Source organism: Tenrec ecaudatus, chromosome 16 (assembly GCF_050624435.1).
Source record: "Tenrec ecaudatus isolate mTenEca1 chromosome 16, mTenEca1.hap1, whole genome shotgun sequence".
NCBI lineage: Eukaryota > Metazoa > Chordata > Mammalia > Afrosoricida > Tenrecidae > Tenrec > Tenrec ecaudatus.
This window is the reverse complement of record NC_134545.1, coordinates 24,573,708-24,590,941: the sequence shown is the minus strand read 5'-3', so window position 1 is coordinate 24,590,941 and position 17,234 is coordinate 24,573,708. Positions and strand designations below refer to the sequence as shown.

The 17,234-nt window shown below is 52.6% G+C and overlaps 1 protein-coding gene across 1 annotated transcript; it reads right to left on the bottom strand.

The window, feature by feature from the left end:
• Positions 1–784: 784 nt before the first annotated feature.
• LOC142428964 (SEC14-like protein 3) lies at positions 785–13,057 on the bottom strand. Its single transcript, XM_075533897.1, has 12 exons — positions 13,004–13,057; positions 12,080–12,155; positions 11,759–11,802; positions 11,570–11,629; positions 10,433–10,621; positions 9,494–9,589; positions 8,570–8,630; positions 5,536–5,619; positions 2,818–2,924; positions 2,313–2,452; positions 2,053–2,222; positions 785–906 (listed from the first exon to the last, which is right to left on the bottom strand). Exons 1-12 carry the CDS (start codon positions 13,055–13,057, stop codon positions 785–787), a joined length of 1,203 nt encoding a protein of 400 aa, XP_075390012.1.
• Between the last annotated feature and the right edge of the window lie 4,177 nt (positions 13,058–17,234).

Sequence of the window (17,234 nt, the reverse complement as noted above, 5' to 3'; positions counted from 1 at the left end):
CCGCACCCCCCCCCCAAATATTCATTCACTGACAGAAACAAGCTAGGGCTGGGTCACCTGGTGCCTTCAGGAGACAGTGCAGCTCCACCTTGCCTCGGCGGCCCCTGTCCAAGGTGCTGAAACCGGCCTCCACCTAGGCTCCGCCCCATCCTGCACACCCATGCGTCACCAGATCCCACTGCCCAGCGCTCCTTTCAAAGCTGCACATGTGCACTGGGCGTGGGTTGAACCCGCCCAGAGAAAGGCCTGAGCACTGAGCGGGTGGGGGGGGGGTGCGCAATTGTTGCTCGGGGTTGCTGTGTATTGGAATCTACTCAACAGAACAGCGGGTGGGGGGGGGGTTGCGCAATTGTTGCTCGGGGTTGCTGTGTATTGGAATCTACTCAACAGCACAGCGACCGACAACAAATGGGCCGGGGTGGGGGTGGGGTGCAAATGAATTTAGACCCCTCTCCAAGTCAAGGGAGCTCACAGCCTAGAGGGAAGGTAATTGGGGCACTTACAAAGTCTTACGAGAGCTGAGGACAAAGGCGAGGGGCTTCATTTTCCGATTTCTTGAGGGGTTCAGGGACATCTACCTTCACCCTTTTCCCTCTTCTAAAGCATTGATATCCTCCACGGCTGTGCCGCTCATATCTTTCCTAATCTGACCACAGCATGTGGCTCTTCCACAAGGCAGCCCTTCTGACGGAGTCTGGGGGACTAGCGATCAGTTGGTGGGGGGTGGGAAGGATGGATAGATAGACAGACGGTAGAAAGCAGGGGGATCTGGGAGGTGCGCCGTCTAGACAGGGGTCAGCTCCTTGTCGTACTTCTGCATGCCTTCGTCCGGGAGCAGCACCTCCACTGTAAAGCTGACCTTCTTGGTGTGAACAAAGCTGTAGGTGTTGTCGAAGCGCAGGACATCTGGAGGACAGGTGGGCAGATGGGCCACTGGGCCAGGAACCCTGCTCCCTGCATGTCTTCCCCTGCTACAGGGGAGGCAGGTTTGCGTTCCCACCGGCTTTGTTTGCCAAGTTGGGTCAAGTTGGCACTGCCACCACCCCTTCCCTCCCCTGGGGACTGCTTGACACCTGAGCGGGGCCTGTAAACACACTGACCTCCCCCTGGCATCATGCCCAGGCTGGCCGTTGTTGCACCAGGTGACAATGGGAGCAGCAGTGATTGTGTACCAATTGTCTCCATACCTGGATGCTCACATGATGGGGCTGGAGGGGGTGGCCAGCCCCCACCCGCCAGAGGCCTCTTGGCTCCCTTGGGCAAAGTGGGGTGCTAAGCCAGGCTACCACATGCCCTCTGCCTCACAACCACCCCAAGAGACAGGTTATAAACCCTATTCCCAGATGAGCAACTAACTCAGGGTTCCAGGCTGGTAAGACATTGGTGCAAAGGGTTAACAGGTTTGGCTGCTGACTGAGAGGGACGGGGTGGGTCCACCCAGAGGTGCCTCAGAGGAAAAGCCTGGCAGGCGGCTCCCCAAAAGCTGGCCATTGCAAACTCTGACTGGGGTTGGAGCACCAACCACTGGGTTGTTACGCTGTTACCTTGAGTGGAAGTGGACCTGGCCGCACCCCCGGCTGCCCAGCGGGGTCATTCTGCAGTTCTGGATACACTTTTATGCTTCTCAGAACCCCAGTTTGCTCGTGGGGAAACTTGGTAGAGGAGTGATCACAGGGGCTCTGGGGTGGCAGAGGGTGTACCTCCTCCTCCTCGGGACTTTCAAAGATGGGACCTTTTGGAAGCAGATTTCCAGTCCTAGTCGCCGGTGCCACCCCCGAGGAGAAGGTGACACCTGCACCGTGGTCCCCTGCCTGTGTCTTGTGGTCATCAAACCCTCCAGGGCCCGGGTAGCCGTGTCCTCCTGCCTCTTGGCACATAGGAGGAGTTCACCGACGTGAAATGAATGACTAGCCCTGCAAACGGATGGCACTGCCCTAGGTGTGTGTCCTGGGCAGGTGCAGGATGGGTATGGTAGGGCATTGCCCTGCTGTTTCTCCTCTCAGCAGGCTAGCCATTTGCACCAAAGGCCAGGGTCCAGCAGGACAGACTTACAGACTCCGGCTTCCGAGCAGGTGAGGCTCCCGTCCTCAGGCACCATGTGAGCGTTGTAGCGCTGGCTGGTCAGCACCTCAGTCATCTCGCCCGCCCGCTGCCGCTCCCCCATCTTGGTCTTCAGGAAGACCCCGAAGCCGATGTCGGCCCCATCTGATGAGAACTGCCACCTGTGTGGTTGGGTTTAGTTTCTGCTCAGCCTGGTGGGTCCCCCAGGGGCTGGGGACTCAGGCAGCATTGGGATGGTGGCCTGCCCCTACCTGAGGACACATCCAGGGAACAGGATCTCGTACTCCACCTGGTGCGAGGAGCCACGGCTGATCTGCACCGAGTGCTCATACTGAGTCTTCACTTGGTCCCGCACGTACATGGACTTGGGGATCTCCCCACCATAGTTGATCTGTGAACACAGGTGGACGTGTCCCTCTCTGGTCATTGCTCATCGTCCATCTCCTGCCTGAGCCACCTTCACCCTCTGCAAGAAGTAGCCTGCCCATCCTGCCCCTCTCTCTCTGGGAAGCCAGCCCTAACCTCTAGGCTGAGCTAAGATCTCCTCTGGACCCTCAGAGATCCCCAGCCTGCTCTTCCCCCATCCTTACGGGTCCATAGTCCCTCATTTCTTCCTTGCCTGCAGTGCAGCCGAGAGCCACACGAGGCAGTATCAGAAATCTTGCTCAATATCTGGCTCATAGGGTCCCCTCCACAGACGCGAATAGGAAGGGGCTCCAGCTCTGTTTCCCTCCCCTGTCTTGGGGTTCCTGATACCTTGGTTAAACATTTGGGGTTTCCATCTGGGTCAGTCAGGGTTCCCCCAAACTGGGCGGGCAATTCCTCGGGACTGATGAGCTTCAGCAAACCTTCCTTCCAGTTGTCTGGGAGCAAGGAGAATGAGGGTGGTTATGGTTATCAGACACAGAGGGGACGCATCAGGCCCCTACATGTACCAGGAGAAGCCATGAGAGGCAAGGAGGCCAGGACCAATTTATCCAAATCCTGGGCCCTGAACAGAAAGTGTCTTCCAGCCTAGAACAACATGTTGCTGTAGAAACACGCTTCCCACTGATTGAAGGTTTGCACAAACCCCACACCCGCTGCCATAGAGTTGATTCTGATTCATAGCCACTCTACATAGGGTTTCCAGGCTCTGTAAATCTTTATAGGAGCAAACAGCCTCATCTTTCTCCCTCAGAGCAGCCGGTGGGTTTGAACCGACAACCTTGAGTTTAGCAGTCCTTGCTTAGTTGAGGCTCTCTGAGCCTGTAAAGATTTATAGCCATGGAAACCTGAAGGGGCGGTGCCACTGTGCCCCAGGTGGCAGTGAATCATAATCAACTCGATGGCGGAGAGTTTGTTGTTTGGAGGAAGGTCCGCACGTCTTTTATTTTTACGTCTTTTTTTTTAAGAAAACATGTTTTTTTCTAAATGGTGGCAAATTACATGTGGACACAATTGTACACGCATACACATATATAACAAAATAGTTTCCGTTTCAACATTGTTATCTGTTCCGTGATATAAATTATGCTCATCATACTGTACACCTTGCCCCTACCTGCTTCGAATCTCTTTAAGATCAGACACTCTGTCCCCCTTTCAAGACATGCACATTCTTGAAGGTCACCCAGTCATGCATACAACAGATAAGGGTTTGTCTAATTGTCTCAAGGAGACTGAAGGCCCAGTGGGGATCAAAGGCCCTGTTGGGGTCGCATAGTGAATGAGTGGCCCACCCCAGTCAGACCTCTTGGTGGAAGATGGAAACTCCGGGTCTTTGGGTGGTTGCTTCTTCAGCCATAATGGACACCACTGTGCTTCCCACCACATGCAAAGTTCAGGGTTTGGGATCCTGGAATTTTTCCCCATGTCCTGAGGCCCACATCCAATCTAGGCTACCCACTCTATCCCCTAGCCACAGGAGACTTCTCACCTCCAGGATAGGTGAAGACCACAGATCCTGGCACCCCGAGGTCAAATGCACAGATCCCCCTGGGACACGGAATGGGGTAGAGGGCCTGCACTTGGGTCTTGGAGTGTGGCAGCTAACCCACACTAACAGCCAAGGCACATCTAACCAGGCTGCTCTGTGGTACATTAAGCTCCCTGTCCCAGTGGAACTAGACAGCAGGAGAGGCCCAGGTATCAGGAAAAGAATGAAAGCAGACACCTAACACCCCGCCCATCCTCACATCCCCTGATTCTAGGATCTGACCATTCTGCTTAGAAGTTACCGTCCCAGCAAAAGTTCATTGCTTTGGGTTTAAAAACGATTTCCCTTCTCTTGCTCTATCACTTTTCTTTTTTTTTGGGTGGGGGGGAGGAAAACATTTCATTTATCAGGTCAGTAAAATCATCTCTTTGTTTCAATTTGCATTTTCCAAAATGAAATTATTTGAATAATATTCCCATGTATTTATTTGTAGTTAAATTCTTCTTGGATTATATATTCGATCAGATATTCTGCATATTTTATTTTAAAATCTTATTTACATAAGAATAATTTGCCATATTAAATTAAAGTTAATTGACACAGATTCTGCAAACCTTCCAAGCATGTTGCATGTTTTTCTTTTCTTTTTTTTTTTTAAAAACATTAGGGGCTCATACAACTCTTATCACAATCCATACATACATCAATTGTGTAAAGCACATCTGTACATTCATTGCCCTCATCATTCTCAAAACATTTGCTCTCCACCTAAGCCCTTTGCATCAGGTCCTCTTTCCCTCCCCCCTCCCTCCCCACGCTCTATCACTTTTCAACATAATGTTCCCACTTGTAAACTTAATACATGCTCATTGTCCAAAATTTAGAACAATAGAAAAGTGATATATGTAAGAGCGCCCAATAAAATATATTTTTTTAAAAGGAGGAAAAGTTTAAAAAAGCGTGCAAAGAATAAAATCTAAAGCCACATAATTTCTCACCATTCACAAATCATCTTGTGTTTCCTTATTGAGAGATATTTGGGCACACAGAAGCCTGTGGCATCCATACCACTTTATAGTCAACTATTTTTATTTAATGACATTTCCCATCACAGTAAATATCCACCCCCAGCACGATTTTCCACCACTGCCCACAAATCCGTCAAACGGATGCACCAGGATTTCGGTATCCAGTCCCTTCTTATTGGGCCTTCCTCGTCTTCATAAGCTCACCCTTCTTCCCCATCCTCCTCATCCTAGATTGTCATTACTTAGATAATAGCTGCTGAAAGGAAACTGAGGCCCGTAGCCCAGAGGTTGCTTAGCAACCAAATGGAAACTAATAAGGATGTTGGTGTAGGGACCTTAGTCATCTCGGGCATGGTGGGGAATAAAACATGGGGAGCTGAGTAAACTATTCTGTTAAGACCAACCCCTCTTTTGGAAAGGAGGGGCCTCTGAATCTAAGTGAGAGGTGGAGTTACAGTTGATGTGATGGGTCAACCTCCCTCCAAAGCCAATGCCCAGACCCCAGCACAAGGTGCTGGAATGACTTACTTCCCAGGACAATGATTTTCCTGCGCGTGTCTTCACTCAAGAAGGGCTTCATGAGGTTGTAGCCCACGGGGAAGAGTTTGGTGGCTGGAGAGACACAAGCAAAGATAAGGAGATAAAGGAGAGAAGCATTCCACTGAGCCTATGAACCACTCTCCACATGCCATAGCCAGCGATATGGAGTAGTCATGAGTGATGATGACCAGTCCTAATGCCCTGCACTCACCCACCCAATTAACCAGCCAATTGGCCAGATCAGTTAACAGTCAGCTAACCAACCATTCAATGAAAGATCCAACCTATCAACTTACCAGCACATAACCCGATCAACCAAACTGCAAATAAGCCACGCAATCGTCTAACTAACAATGAGTTCATCTACCAACCAACTAGCTATCCATCTGGCAAGCCAACCAACTCACTTCCTTTGTTTTTTCTTTTTAACATCATTTTATTGGGGGCTCTTATCACATTCCATCCATCCATCCATTGTGTCAAGCACATTCGCACATAGGTTGTCGTCATCATTTTCAAAACATTTTCTTTCTACTTGAGCCCTTGGTATCAGCTCCTCATTGTTCCCCTCCCTCATGAACCCTTGATGATTTATAAAAAGTTTTTTCATGTCTTACAACGACCCCTGTCTCCCTTCACCCACTTCTCTGTTGTCCATCCCCATGGGAGGGGGTTATATGTCAATCATTGTGATCGGTTCCCCCTTTCTGTCTCCACCTTCCCCTTCCGCTCCTGGTATAGCTACTCTCATTGTTGGTCCTGAGAGGTTTATCTTTCCTGGATTCCATGTGTTTCAAGCTCTTCTCTGTACCAGTGTACCTGCTCTCATCTAGCCGGATTTGGATTTGTAAGGTAGAATTGGGGTCATGTTGGGGGGAGGGGAGGAAGCATTAAAGAACTAGAGGAAAGTTGTGTGTTTCATCAGTGCTACACTGCATCCTGACTGGCTCGTCTCTTCCTTGTGACCCTTCTGTAAGGGGATGTCCAATTGTCTACACATGGGATTTGGGTTTCCACTCCACTTCCCCCTCATTCACCTTGATATGATTTTTTGTTCTGAGTATTTGATGCCTGAAACCTGATCCCATTAACACCTCATGATTACAAAGGTTGGTGTTCTTCCATGTGGGCTTTGTTGCTTCTCAACTAGATGCCGCTTGTTTATCTTCAATCCTTTAAGACCCCAGACGCCATATCTTTTTTTTAAATGCTATATCTTTTGATAGTCGAGCACCATCAGCTTTCTTTACCACATTTGTTTATGCACCCATTTTGTCTTCAGTGATCCTGTTGTGAAAGTGAGCATCACGGAATGCCGGGTTATTAGAACAAAGTGTCCTCGTGTTGAGGGAGTAGTTGAGTAGAGGCACAATGTCCATCTGCTTCCTTAATACTTAACATATAAATATATGAACATAGATCTATTTCCCTATCGCTATATATTTACATATGTACATGCCTGTATTTAGAGCTCTATAAATGTCCCTTGCCTCCTAGTTCTTTCCTCTATTTCCTTTTACTTTCTTCTTGTCCCACTATCATGTTCAACCTTCATTCTGGTTTCCGTAATTCCTCTCAGTTACATTGCCCTTGGTCAAGCTCCACCAGGCATCCTATGCCCTCCTCACCATTGATTTTAGATCCCTTGTTGTTCGTTCCTTTGACCTTGGGTTTGTTTACAACTCCCTTCCTTCCCCCCGCCCCCCTTCTCCCTCTCCTATGTCCCCCTGGAACCATTAGTCCCATTGTTTTCTCCTTTGGATTGTTATCCCGCCTAGCTTATACAGGTAGACATGCAGAGACAATAATAAGTGCAAAAACAAGACAGAGCAAAACAAAACAAAACAAGAAAACAACAACAACAAACCAATGACAAAAAAGAAATGCCTATAAATAGTTTCAGGTCTGTTTGTTGACCTTTAGGAGTGTTTTTCAGTGGAGTCTGATTGGGTGCCACGCCCTGCCCCCAAAGTCTATTTTTTGTATTCTCTGGGGAACACCATGGGTTTGCTCCCCTCGCTGTTTTGTTGCACGCCCTTAGCATTTTGCCCTGGTGTGGTGGGCTCAGATTGGGCACAATTCCTGCACTGTGTCTCCAGTGTTGTCCCCCGTAGTCAATGGGTCAGTGAGGGATGTCATATCTGGTGGGGTCGGCCCTGTGGTTCTCTGGACATTGGCTGCTCTGCCAACTCACTTTCTATCCAGTTAATCAATCATCTAACCAACCAATCATCCAACTCACTTAATAGCTAAACCCCACTACACATCCAATGATCCAACCACGACACCTGTCAACTAAACAATCAGCTAATCAACCAGCAAGCCTCCTTCTCTAGCCAGTCAACCATTCAAACAATCAGATGGCCAATCATCCAAGAGTCAGTCCCCAAACAAATCAGCTGCTCAAGTAAATAATCTGTCAGCCAGTCAGGCAACCAATCATATAGCCAACCAATCAATCCACCAGCCAACCAACCAACCAATTCCCTAGTGCACTATCCAACCAACTGAGCATCCTGTTGACCAACTAACAAGCAGTTAATCAACTGCCACACAATACTCAAATATATAGTGACCATTCCCCATGACCCCAGGCCCATGAGGGATACCATGGAGGTGGAAAATCAGAGCCCCTGCCTTCAAAGAGAAGACAATCCAGCTAGGACAACTCTAGGGATACAGAGAAGAGAACTGGAGGACCTCACAAGGCAGTAAGCAGGAAAGGCAAACTTGAACTGCCCTCTGACAGTGCCTGCGAAGTCTGAGGAAGGAACGATCAACATGGGCAAGAGAAGTGAGGGGGGATTATTCCTAGAAGAGCTGCAGGGGGCGCGGGCTTCCTTGGAGCAAGACCAACCATGGCAGTCACCGCTTATCAAGTGGGTCCTCTGTGCGTGGCTCTGAGTGAGTTGCATGTGGCCAACCTCCAACCAGCCAACAACTTTGGCGAGAAGGCACTATGGTGATCCTATTGCACAGATGAGGACACAGGCACAGAAGAACAATGTCACTTGTCACACACCTTTCACGATGAGCATGAACTTCAGAGTCTCTGGATAATTCTCTTCAAGAAGTCCAAAGAACTGTGGAACCAAGAGAGACCCATCAGAGCCCACACCTCACTTTCTCCTGTTCCCATTTCCTCTGCAAAGGAGGGCTGGGTGTGTTCGTGTGTGTTTGTGTGTAGGGGTGGGTGGGGTGAGTGGGGGGTGTTCTCGCCATCACCCCAGCTGGCCTCTGGAGGTCTTTAGGCCAGCGGTTTTCAACCTGTGGGTCGCAACCCCTTTGGAAGTCAAATGACCTTTTCACAGGAGTCTCCCGATTCATAGCAGTAGCAAAATGACAGTGATGAAGTAGCAACAAAAATAATGTTATGATTAGGGGGTCACCACCACATGAGGAACTGTATGAAAGGGTCACGGCATGAGGAAGGTTCAGAGGCACGGCTTTAGACTATTACAATCGCAACATGATATTCCATAATATTCCATTGTTCAAGTAAATGCTGTCGTCGTGATAATGAAACAGTAACACAAATGCCTACTGCTTATGAAACGTTCCCTATTTGTTGAGCATTGTGTATCTACTTTCCATATCGCCTCACTGAAGCATTCCTCTGAGATGCAAACGAATGCTGTCCCCTTTTTGTAGACGAGGAAACCGAAGCAGGGAAGCGATTTGCTCAAGTGACAGAGTCGGGGCTGGCAGGGCTGGGCTGGGGCTGGCAGAGGCAGCCCTGTGGGCTCAGTAGTGTCGTCCTGAAGTCTGTTCTGTGGGATCTTCTAGGAAGCATACTGAAACACTTTCTGTCCTGAGCTGCCATGATGGGGGCTCAGGAGGGTCCCCATCTTTTACTAAATCCTGGCTCTGAATAGGCTGCAAAATCCTAGTTGACCAAGCTGGCCACCCGAGTGAGTGGGGAGGATCCCCACAGGCCTTTGCTCACCTCTTGATACACTTCCACGAGAGGTTTCCAGAAATGCTTCAAACCCAGCCCCTCACAGTCAAATATCATCACAATGGTCTCAATCTTCTTCCCCAGCTGTGAGGAGGAGAGCAAGACATGGGTCCAGGATATGGGATGCAGGCTCAGAGCTTGGGAGGCGGTGACCCAAGCACGTCACCCCTCTTAGCTTCCCCCAGCCCCCAACTATGCCTTCATGGGATTGGACAAAGCAGAGAGTGCATTTCATTATCCCTCCACCCCTCTATCCATCTATCCATCCATCCATCTACCCATCCACCCACCCATCCATCTATCCATCCATCCATCCCTCCCTCCCTCCCTCCCTCCATCCATCCCTCCATCTATCCATCCATCCATCCATGCATCCATCCATCCATCATCCATCCATTTATATGGGCAGCTATCCTTTTATCTGTCAACGTTTATAAATAATATTTATCAATGGAGAGTATAATATGTGATGCTCACCACCCCACAGTTCTTATCCTTATAGGGTTGGAGAGATCACAAAGTGACAGGCCCTCCCAGCCCAGTGCTAGTTCCTGCGACCGGACAGCACAAGGGCTGTAACAACACAGGGGAGGGTACTTAATGCAGATGGAGGGCCAGAGAGGGTGAATCCAAGTTTGGAGCCTGAAGAATAAACAGGCAAGAGTGAAGTGGTAGCGGGTAGGGTGATCCAGGCAGAAGCAATGGCAGGTACAAAAACTCGCAGGCAGTAGCAATAATTGCCCACATGGAGAAACTTGGGTGAAGTCCTCTATGCCAAGCCATTTACTAACATTATCTTATTGAGTCTCCGCACTCATTTTCACTATTAGCCCTGATTGGAGGGGAGGACCCCGAGGCTCCGAGAGGGGAGGTGGCTTTGCCAGGCAGAGGAGGGTCAGGCAGAACTCCCCCTGTGGCGGGCCTCACCCTCTCGGTCTGCAGGTCGCATTCATGCAGGATGCGCTCACAGTCCCGCATCTTGGTCTTGAGCAGGTCCTGCTTGGTGGCAGAGAAGAGCAGCCCCTTGGGGTCGAGAGGACCGATGATGTCGTACCATACAGGACATCCATCTCGGTCATAGCCACATAGACCTCCGGGCATGAACTTCTGGATCACCTGGGCATGGAAAGATACCCTAAACTTGGCATGACATACCTCCCTGGGGATCCCCAAACCAGACTGACTGCGTGTGTGGGCCTGTTGGGACTTATGCACGTATGAACACACTGTCCTTCCACGGAGGCTGGTGCTCTTGTCTCAAGGACCCTGCTCACAGTGGGCAAATACCAGGGCCAAACCTCAGCTTGGACCAGCTTCCCTGCCTCTGGGTTCCTTAGTTCAGCTCCATCCCCCATGTCTCTAGCCACCTGTCCAGCTGCAGAGGGCTGGGCTTAGTCGGGGAAAGCATGAAATCGGAAGGTCCGTAGACCTGGTTCCAGTAACAATTCTGCTGCTGGTGTACCTGAGCACGCGAGGCCAGCCCTGGGCGCTCCATCCTCCCTCCTCTTAAGAAACAAAACACTAAAACCAGTTCGGATGATTCCTGTCTTGAAGGGCTTTTGGGGACAGCCCCCTGGGGTGCTGTTGGCAAGCACAGTGCCATCCCAGTGCGGGCGCCCCACAGATGATGCTGCGCCCTTTGCTTGACTGAGATACCAGGAGGTGGAATGAAGCTCTTCTCCACCCAGCCAGGATGCTCTCAGCAAGGCTCTGAGCGAGCTAGCGAGCAGTGCAGAGGTGCAGCCCGGCTGTAGGCTCGGGCTGGGCGTCCCACAACTTCACCCACCTTCTACCCCCTTGAGACTGAGACTTCAGACACTTTGCTCAACCTTTGCTTGACCTCAGTTTTCTCATCTGTAAAACCAGAGCGATTGAACCCACTTCCCGGGTGGCAAGGATTACATGAGCTCGCTTAGGGCAAGTTGTATGCCAGGCTCGGGCCTTACATGCATCCAGGGACTTTTCATTATTGCTATTGTCATGGGAGGGGTGCCCACAGGCCCTTCTCTGGAAGACCCCAGTGCCATGGAAGACTAGGGGGTGACGTGGGGCCTTTAGTCGCACCTCTGGGGGCTGCCAGTCAAGGATGTGGTCAATGTCCATGGTTTTCCGGAACTCCATGTACTGCAAGGGAAAGGGGTGGTCAGGCCCCTGTGGGCTCCTAGCAGCCCTGCGGACGGGAGGGAGGGGCTCGGGGGATGGATTGGTCCCCAGGAAGCCTCCCCTGAGATCTCCAGGGTGGGGGAGTCTCACCTTGCGGAGCATGGCCTCGGACTTCTGGAGGTCAAAGCTCCGAGCTATGGGAAGACGGAAGGCAGAAGTGAGGGGAAAGAGACCATATTGTAGCCGCCGTGTCTGACTCCTGGGCCGTGGGACCACTGGACCATGGGGGCAGGGAATGAGGGAGCAGGGGGCTCTGGGGGGTCTCCCTCTTCTGCACCCCCTCTCATGGACCTGGACAAGTACATCAAGGTGCTGTGGCCAGATCCAAGGACCGTGAGCCACCCAGGACCCACTAGCACCAGTCCCCTCTCCCCTCGCACCCCTGCTGACAGCTTCTGTCTTTCTCCTTACCTCGGAGCCAGCGCAGAAGAAAGTAGTCGTCAGGGTTGGGAAGGGCCGGCAGCACGTCCTGGACATTTTCTCGGAACTGGGAAGATACTAAGCCTGAGCCTCCAGACTCAGGGACATTCTGCATCCTCCCTCCTTTCTTCCCACCCAGGTCTGTCCGTGCCGATGGAAAGGCGGGCGAGGGAATGGATGGAAAGCATGGTGGATGATGGGATACAGAGACAAGACGTGCAAGCGGCGTAAGGCAGGAAGGAGAGCTGAGCGGGTGGACGGATGAGTACGTGGGGGTGATGGAGAGGCAGGTGAGTGAAAGGTGGGTGGGTACGGGAAGGGGTAGCTAGCTGGAAGGGTGGATAGGTGGATCAGAGTAAGGATGCATCCTTTGTGCTCTCCATGGTTACCCCAGTGAGGTTTCTGCGTTTTTCCAACCCATTTCCTACAAACACAGAGTCGGGGGCGGGGTGCTCTTCCTCAGTTACCATGGGGATGAAAACACACCCAGCCCTGCCTCTCTGGCTCATACAGACGGAGCAGTCACCCTGCGAGGTTGGGCAGGAGGGAGAATGGCAGACCATGAGCACCCTCCAGCTGACACCCGTAGGGGCCTAGGAGGGAGGGAGAAGAGGGCTTAGCTGCCAGACACGGCTCTCTCAGCCTGTCTCGCCAGGTAAGGAGAAAGCGGGCTGCCTCCTGAGTGGGCATCATCCCCACTCTTGCCTGGAAACTCTGTCCCGGACAGGGCTGATGTAAGCAGGCACCGTGGGATGTAACCCGGGAGCAGGTGACAACAAAGAGAGGACCTGTCAGGGGACGCTTTACGTTGGCAGAATAGACTAGGACCTGCTGAACTGACAGAATGGGGCAGGGCTCGGCCACCTGCCTGCCCCTCATCTCTTTCCCCAGGGCCCCTGGGGCAGGGCCTCTCACCTTGGCCAGGGTCTCCGCCTGCTTGGGGCTCAGGTCTCCGACGCGGCCGCTCATGGTGCCAGGTGAGGCTCAGAGGGTGAGGCCCCGCAGGTGGAGGTCAGGTCTAGTCGCTCAGACCTGACTCAGTTGGGGCTTTTTGCCTGACTCCTGGGTGTGGCTGCAAGCACCTCCCCCTTGGCCAACTGTTTGGATTGCACGTTACATAATTGGGATTAAGTGAGGTCCCGTGTTTGGCTCCGGGACAGGTTTGGGGGCATGTGGGTGATGGAGGGAGTGTCAGAGGACCCCTGCCAGGAGGAGGCAGCTGGGAGGGCCTGGGCTCGCCCGCCATGGCTTGGGTGCCCGGAAGGAGCACTTGTAGGATCCTCATCCCCACTCCCAGGCCTCTGGAGGTGGCTGGTTTGGAGAAGGGAGGCCTCACGGGGAAAGGCTGGCTCCCTTGTGGCGCTCGTTCTCTCTGGGTCTCAGTTTCCCCATCTCATCAGTGAAGAGACTCCATACCTGGGCGTGTCCAAACCAACCCCATGAATAATAATTACTTGACATGCTGTGTGTGTGTGTGTGTGTGTGTGTGTATGTGTGTGTGTGTGTGTGTGTCGGGGGCCCCAGAAGGGTGCTGTGAAGTACAATAGGAGGCCATGGGCTTGGAGCCATCGTGACGGCCTCCGCATTGCCGGCCACATCATCCTGACCTTGAGGGCGTCTGCGTGGACTGGAAGCACTAGTGTGCATGGGTCCTGACGGCTAAGTTGGCCCCAGCCGCTTTGCCCTCCCTTCGGGCTCCCCCCACCCCCGGAGCCTCTTGGGACCCCTCTTTGGCTCTGGGATCCTGGGTAGCGTTGGGCCAGGAAGAGAAGGAGGGTCTCAGGTCACTTCATGAGTTTAGGGTGCTGCCCAGAGTTAGATAACTGTACTGCCAGCCCCGCCCCACTTCACATTCCAGCTGGGCTCTGCAGACCCGCTTCCTGCCAGGCTGGCAGCGGGGCGGGCAGGGATCAGGTTCCCCACCCTCTCTCAGGAGCCCTAATCCGGCTCCTTTCCCACCAGTCTCTGTTCTCACCCTAATTCCTTTAATGGAGCAGTTCTCAACCTATGGGTCTTGACCCCTTCGGAGGTCAAAAGACCCTTTCACGAGGGTTGCCCAATTCATAGCAGTAGCAAAATGACAGTGATGAAGTAGCAACAAAAATAATGTTATGGTTGGGGGGTCACCACACATGAGGAGCTGAGTTAAAGGGTGGCGGCATGAGGAAGGCTGAGAACCACTGCCTTAATGGGAGCCCTCCCAGAGCGGGGGAGCTGGGGGCCCAGCCAGCAGCTGTAGGCCTCCAGGAACACTGCTCCTCCGTTCGTGCCCAGGTCTGGACGACAGGGACACAGCCCCTACTGCGGCAGCAGCTTCCTGCAACCACGGAGATGCTCCACTGCACCTGGCTCTCGGCACGTGGCTGCCAGGGCCTCGCCTGAAGTTGCACAGAGTGACGGAGGAACTGCATGTTAGCTGACAGTCCCATGTGACCTATCAGGGCCCGGGCACCTTAATGGTCAGGCACGTGCAGCTAGCAGAAAGGTTAGCTGCTGAATCCACGCCGTTGCGACTCGGCGGGAAGGCCTGGCACCTGGTGCCTGTAAAGACGACCGTCCAGAACGCCCATGTGGCAGCTCTGCTCTGTCCCAGGGGCTGGACAGTGCCAAGGGCAACTAACACGATGTATGGGTCCTTACGGAAGAGTGAGGATCTGCCAACCTTCAAGCCAAACTCACCGCCACCGAGGCCACGCCGACTCCTATGGGGGACAGGGCAGACTGCCCCGGTGAGGGTCGGAGACTGCTGGGCTTCATGGAAATAAGAAGCCTTGTCTCTCCCTCGGAGCTGCTAGTGGTTTTGAACATCCCACCCTGAGGTTAGCAGGGCAACATTTAACCATTACACCTCCAGGGCTCCCTACCCAACCTACTGAGGGCTTATTATGTCCCAGGCCCTGCCCAGAGCACTCATTTCACAAATGGGGAGACTGGGGCACTGGGAAGTGAGGTTACACCCGTGTCAATCATCCCTCTGCTGGGGTACTGTCGTCTGGCCAGCACCCCGGCCCTGCTCCAGGCCCCTCCCTGCACATCAGGAGAAAGGCCCAGATCCAGGTCATTCTAACGCCATGGGGTTGCCATTTAAGCCAGCCCCTGGAGAAAGCGGGATGCTGACCAGTGAAGAGGAGAGTGGAGAGAAGGGCATCCCAAGCCAGGGATGGAACGGACAGAGGTCGGGGGACACTGTAAAGGAGAGTGTGGCCCTCAGGCCTCAGGGACAGAGCGAGGAGGGCTGAGGGACACTGGAGCCACGCAGAACTGAAAGCAAGGCTCAGCCCCTCACTGGGTGACTGTGCAAGCTAGCAGCTTGGTCTCCCTGAGCCTCAGTCTCCCTCACTGTGAAATGGGACTATTGGAGACTCGGCCAGAATCTTTCATGCTTGTCTTGCCCTGGACTCTAGCTCGATGTGTGCTATGCGGCAGGCCCTGTGCTGAGTGTACGGAGATGGCAGCTTCCTGCCCGCACTGGGGCTCAGTCTCCCCTTTCTTGAGCTGGTTCTCCAGGCTGGCGGCTGTACATACATTGCGAGGCCATGCTGAAGCAGATGCGGGGGTCCTCCGTGCGCAGATGAAGAAATGGAACATCAGAGAGGTTAAGACACTTTTCTGGGGCCTCACAGCCCATAGATGGAAAGGTAGGCTTGAACCCAAGCCTGACTTGGGAATTTACAATAGAACTGTAGCCCTGCCATGCCTCCCCAGTGGAGTATTCCTGGGTTAAGAGGCCTGCAGGGCAGGTTGAGGCCAGAAGGGCTTTCCCTCCCTTCCGACAGAGGCCTTGGGGGAGGAGAGCCACCGCCTTCCCCAAGTCCGCTCTGGAAGTTGTGTTTCGCTCTTCAGTTTGCTTAGCTCTCCGGGACCATAGTGACAACCAGGACTTAAGCAAACAATGGCCGCGAGCTGCCCGCCCCACCTCTTAACCCCCTCCTTCCATGTGGTTACTAGGAAATGTGAAAGAGTACCCTCCCGCCTGGGCACATTCCTACCCGCCTTCCCCATGACCGACTGCGCCAGAACCTGCCCGTTGTACGCGTCGAGAGAGGAGCCTGGGGATGGTCTCGGCTGTCTGCCTTGGTGCCAGCACATCACACCATTTTGCTTACAGTTGCTTTGCACTCATTTTTGGAATCAGGAAGCATGCGAGCCCTCCAACTTCATCCTGCCTTTCCCAAGATTGGGCGATTCCGAGTCCACACACATTGTGAGACCAGCTTGCTCATTCCATCTCCCCACCACCCGGCCCCGGGGGAGGGGTTGGACTTTTGATGGCGCTCACACTGGGTTTGGAGATATTTTAGGTAGCGTTGCCACCTCGACAATATTGTCTTGCAGTCGAACATTTGGTGTCTCCCATGTATTGTGCCCACCACCGCCAGCGTCAATTTCAACTCGGTGCCCCCAGAGGACAGAGTGGAGCTGCCTAGCTGTCATCTTCGTGGAGGTAGACTGCCATTCTTCCTCCTGCGGAGTGGCTGGTGGGTTTGAACTGCCAGTCCACGGAGCACTTAACCACTGTGCCAGGAGGGCTCGCTTCCATTTATTGAGGTCTTGTTTCATTTTCCCCAGCAATGCTTTGTACATCCATGTGGTAGTTACATAACCTGGTGTCAATTTGGGACTTGAGAGGATTAAGAGTGAAGGGGTGGAGTCTAGTCTGTCAATCGGGCCAATGTGGCCTCTGTGGGGGCATGACCTTCTCCTGAGAATTCTGAGAATTCTTCCCCTCCTGTTATGGACCTCTCGTTCTTGGTCCTGAGGGGTTTATCTATCCTGGATTCCCTGTGTTTTCAGCTCTTAATTGTACGCATGTACATGCTCTGGTCTAGCCAGATTTGGAAGATAGAATTGGGGTCATGATAGTGGGTGGGGGAGCACTAAAGAACTAGAGGAAAGTTTTTGTTTTATTGTTGCTAAACTGCACCCTGACTGGCTCATTTCCTCCCCGCGACCCTTCTGTAAGGGGATGTCCAGTTGCCTATAGATGGGCTTTGGGTCTCCACTCTACACTCCTCTTCATTCAAAATGATAGATTTTTTTGTTCTTTGATGCCCGATACCTGATCCCTTCAACACCTCATGATCACACAGGCTGGTGTGCTTCTTCCATGTGGGCTTTGTTGCCTTTCAGCCAGATGGCTACTTGT

Coding starts and splice junctions, on each gene's coding strand:
- LOC142428964 (XM_075533897.1), bottom strand. CDS start 13,057: ATGAGCGGCCGCGTCGGAGACCTGAGCCCCAAGCAGGCGGAGACCCTG. Junction 11,803..12,079: donor TCTTCTGCGCTGGCTCCGAG/GTAAGGAGAAAG, acceptor GTCTTCCCATAG/CTCGGAGCTTTGACCTCCAG. Junction 5,620..8,569: donor GTTCATGCTCATCGTGAAAG/GTGTGTGACAAG, acceptor GTGTCTCTCCAG/CCACCAAACTCTTCCCCGTG.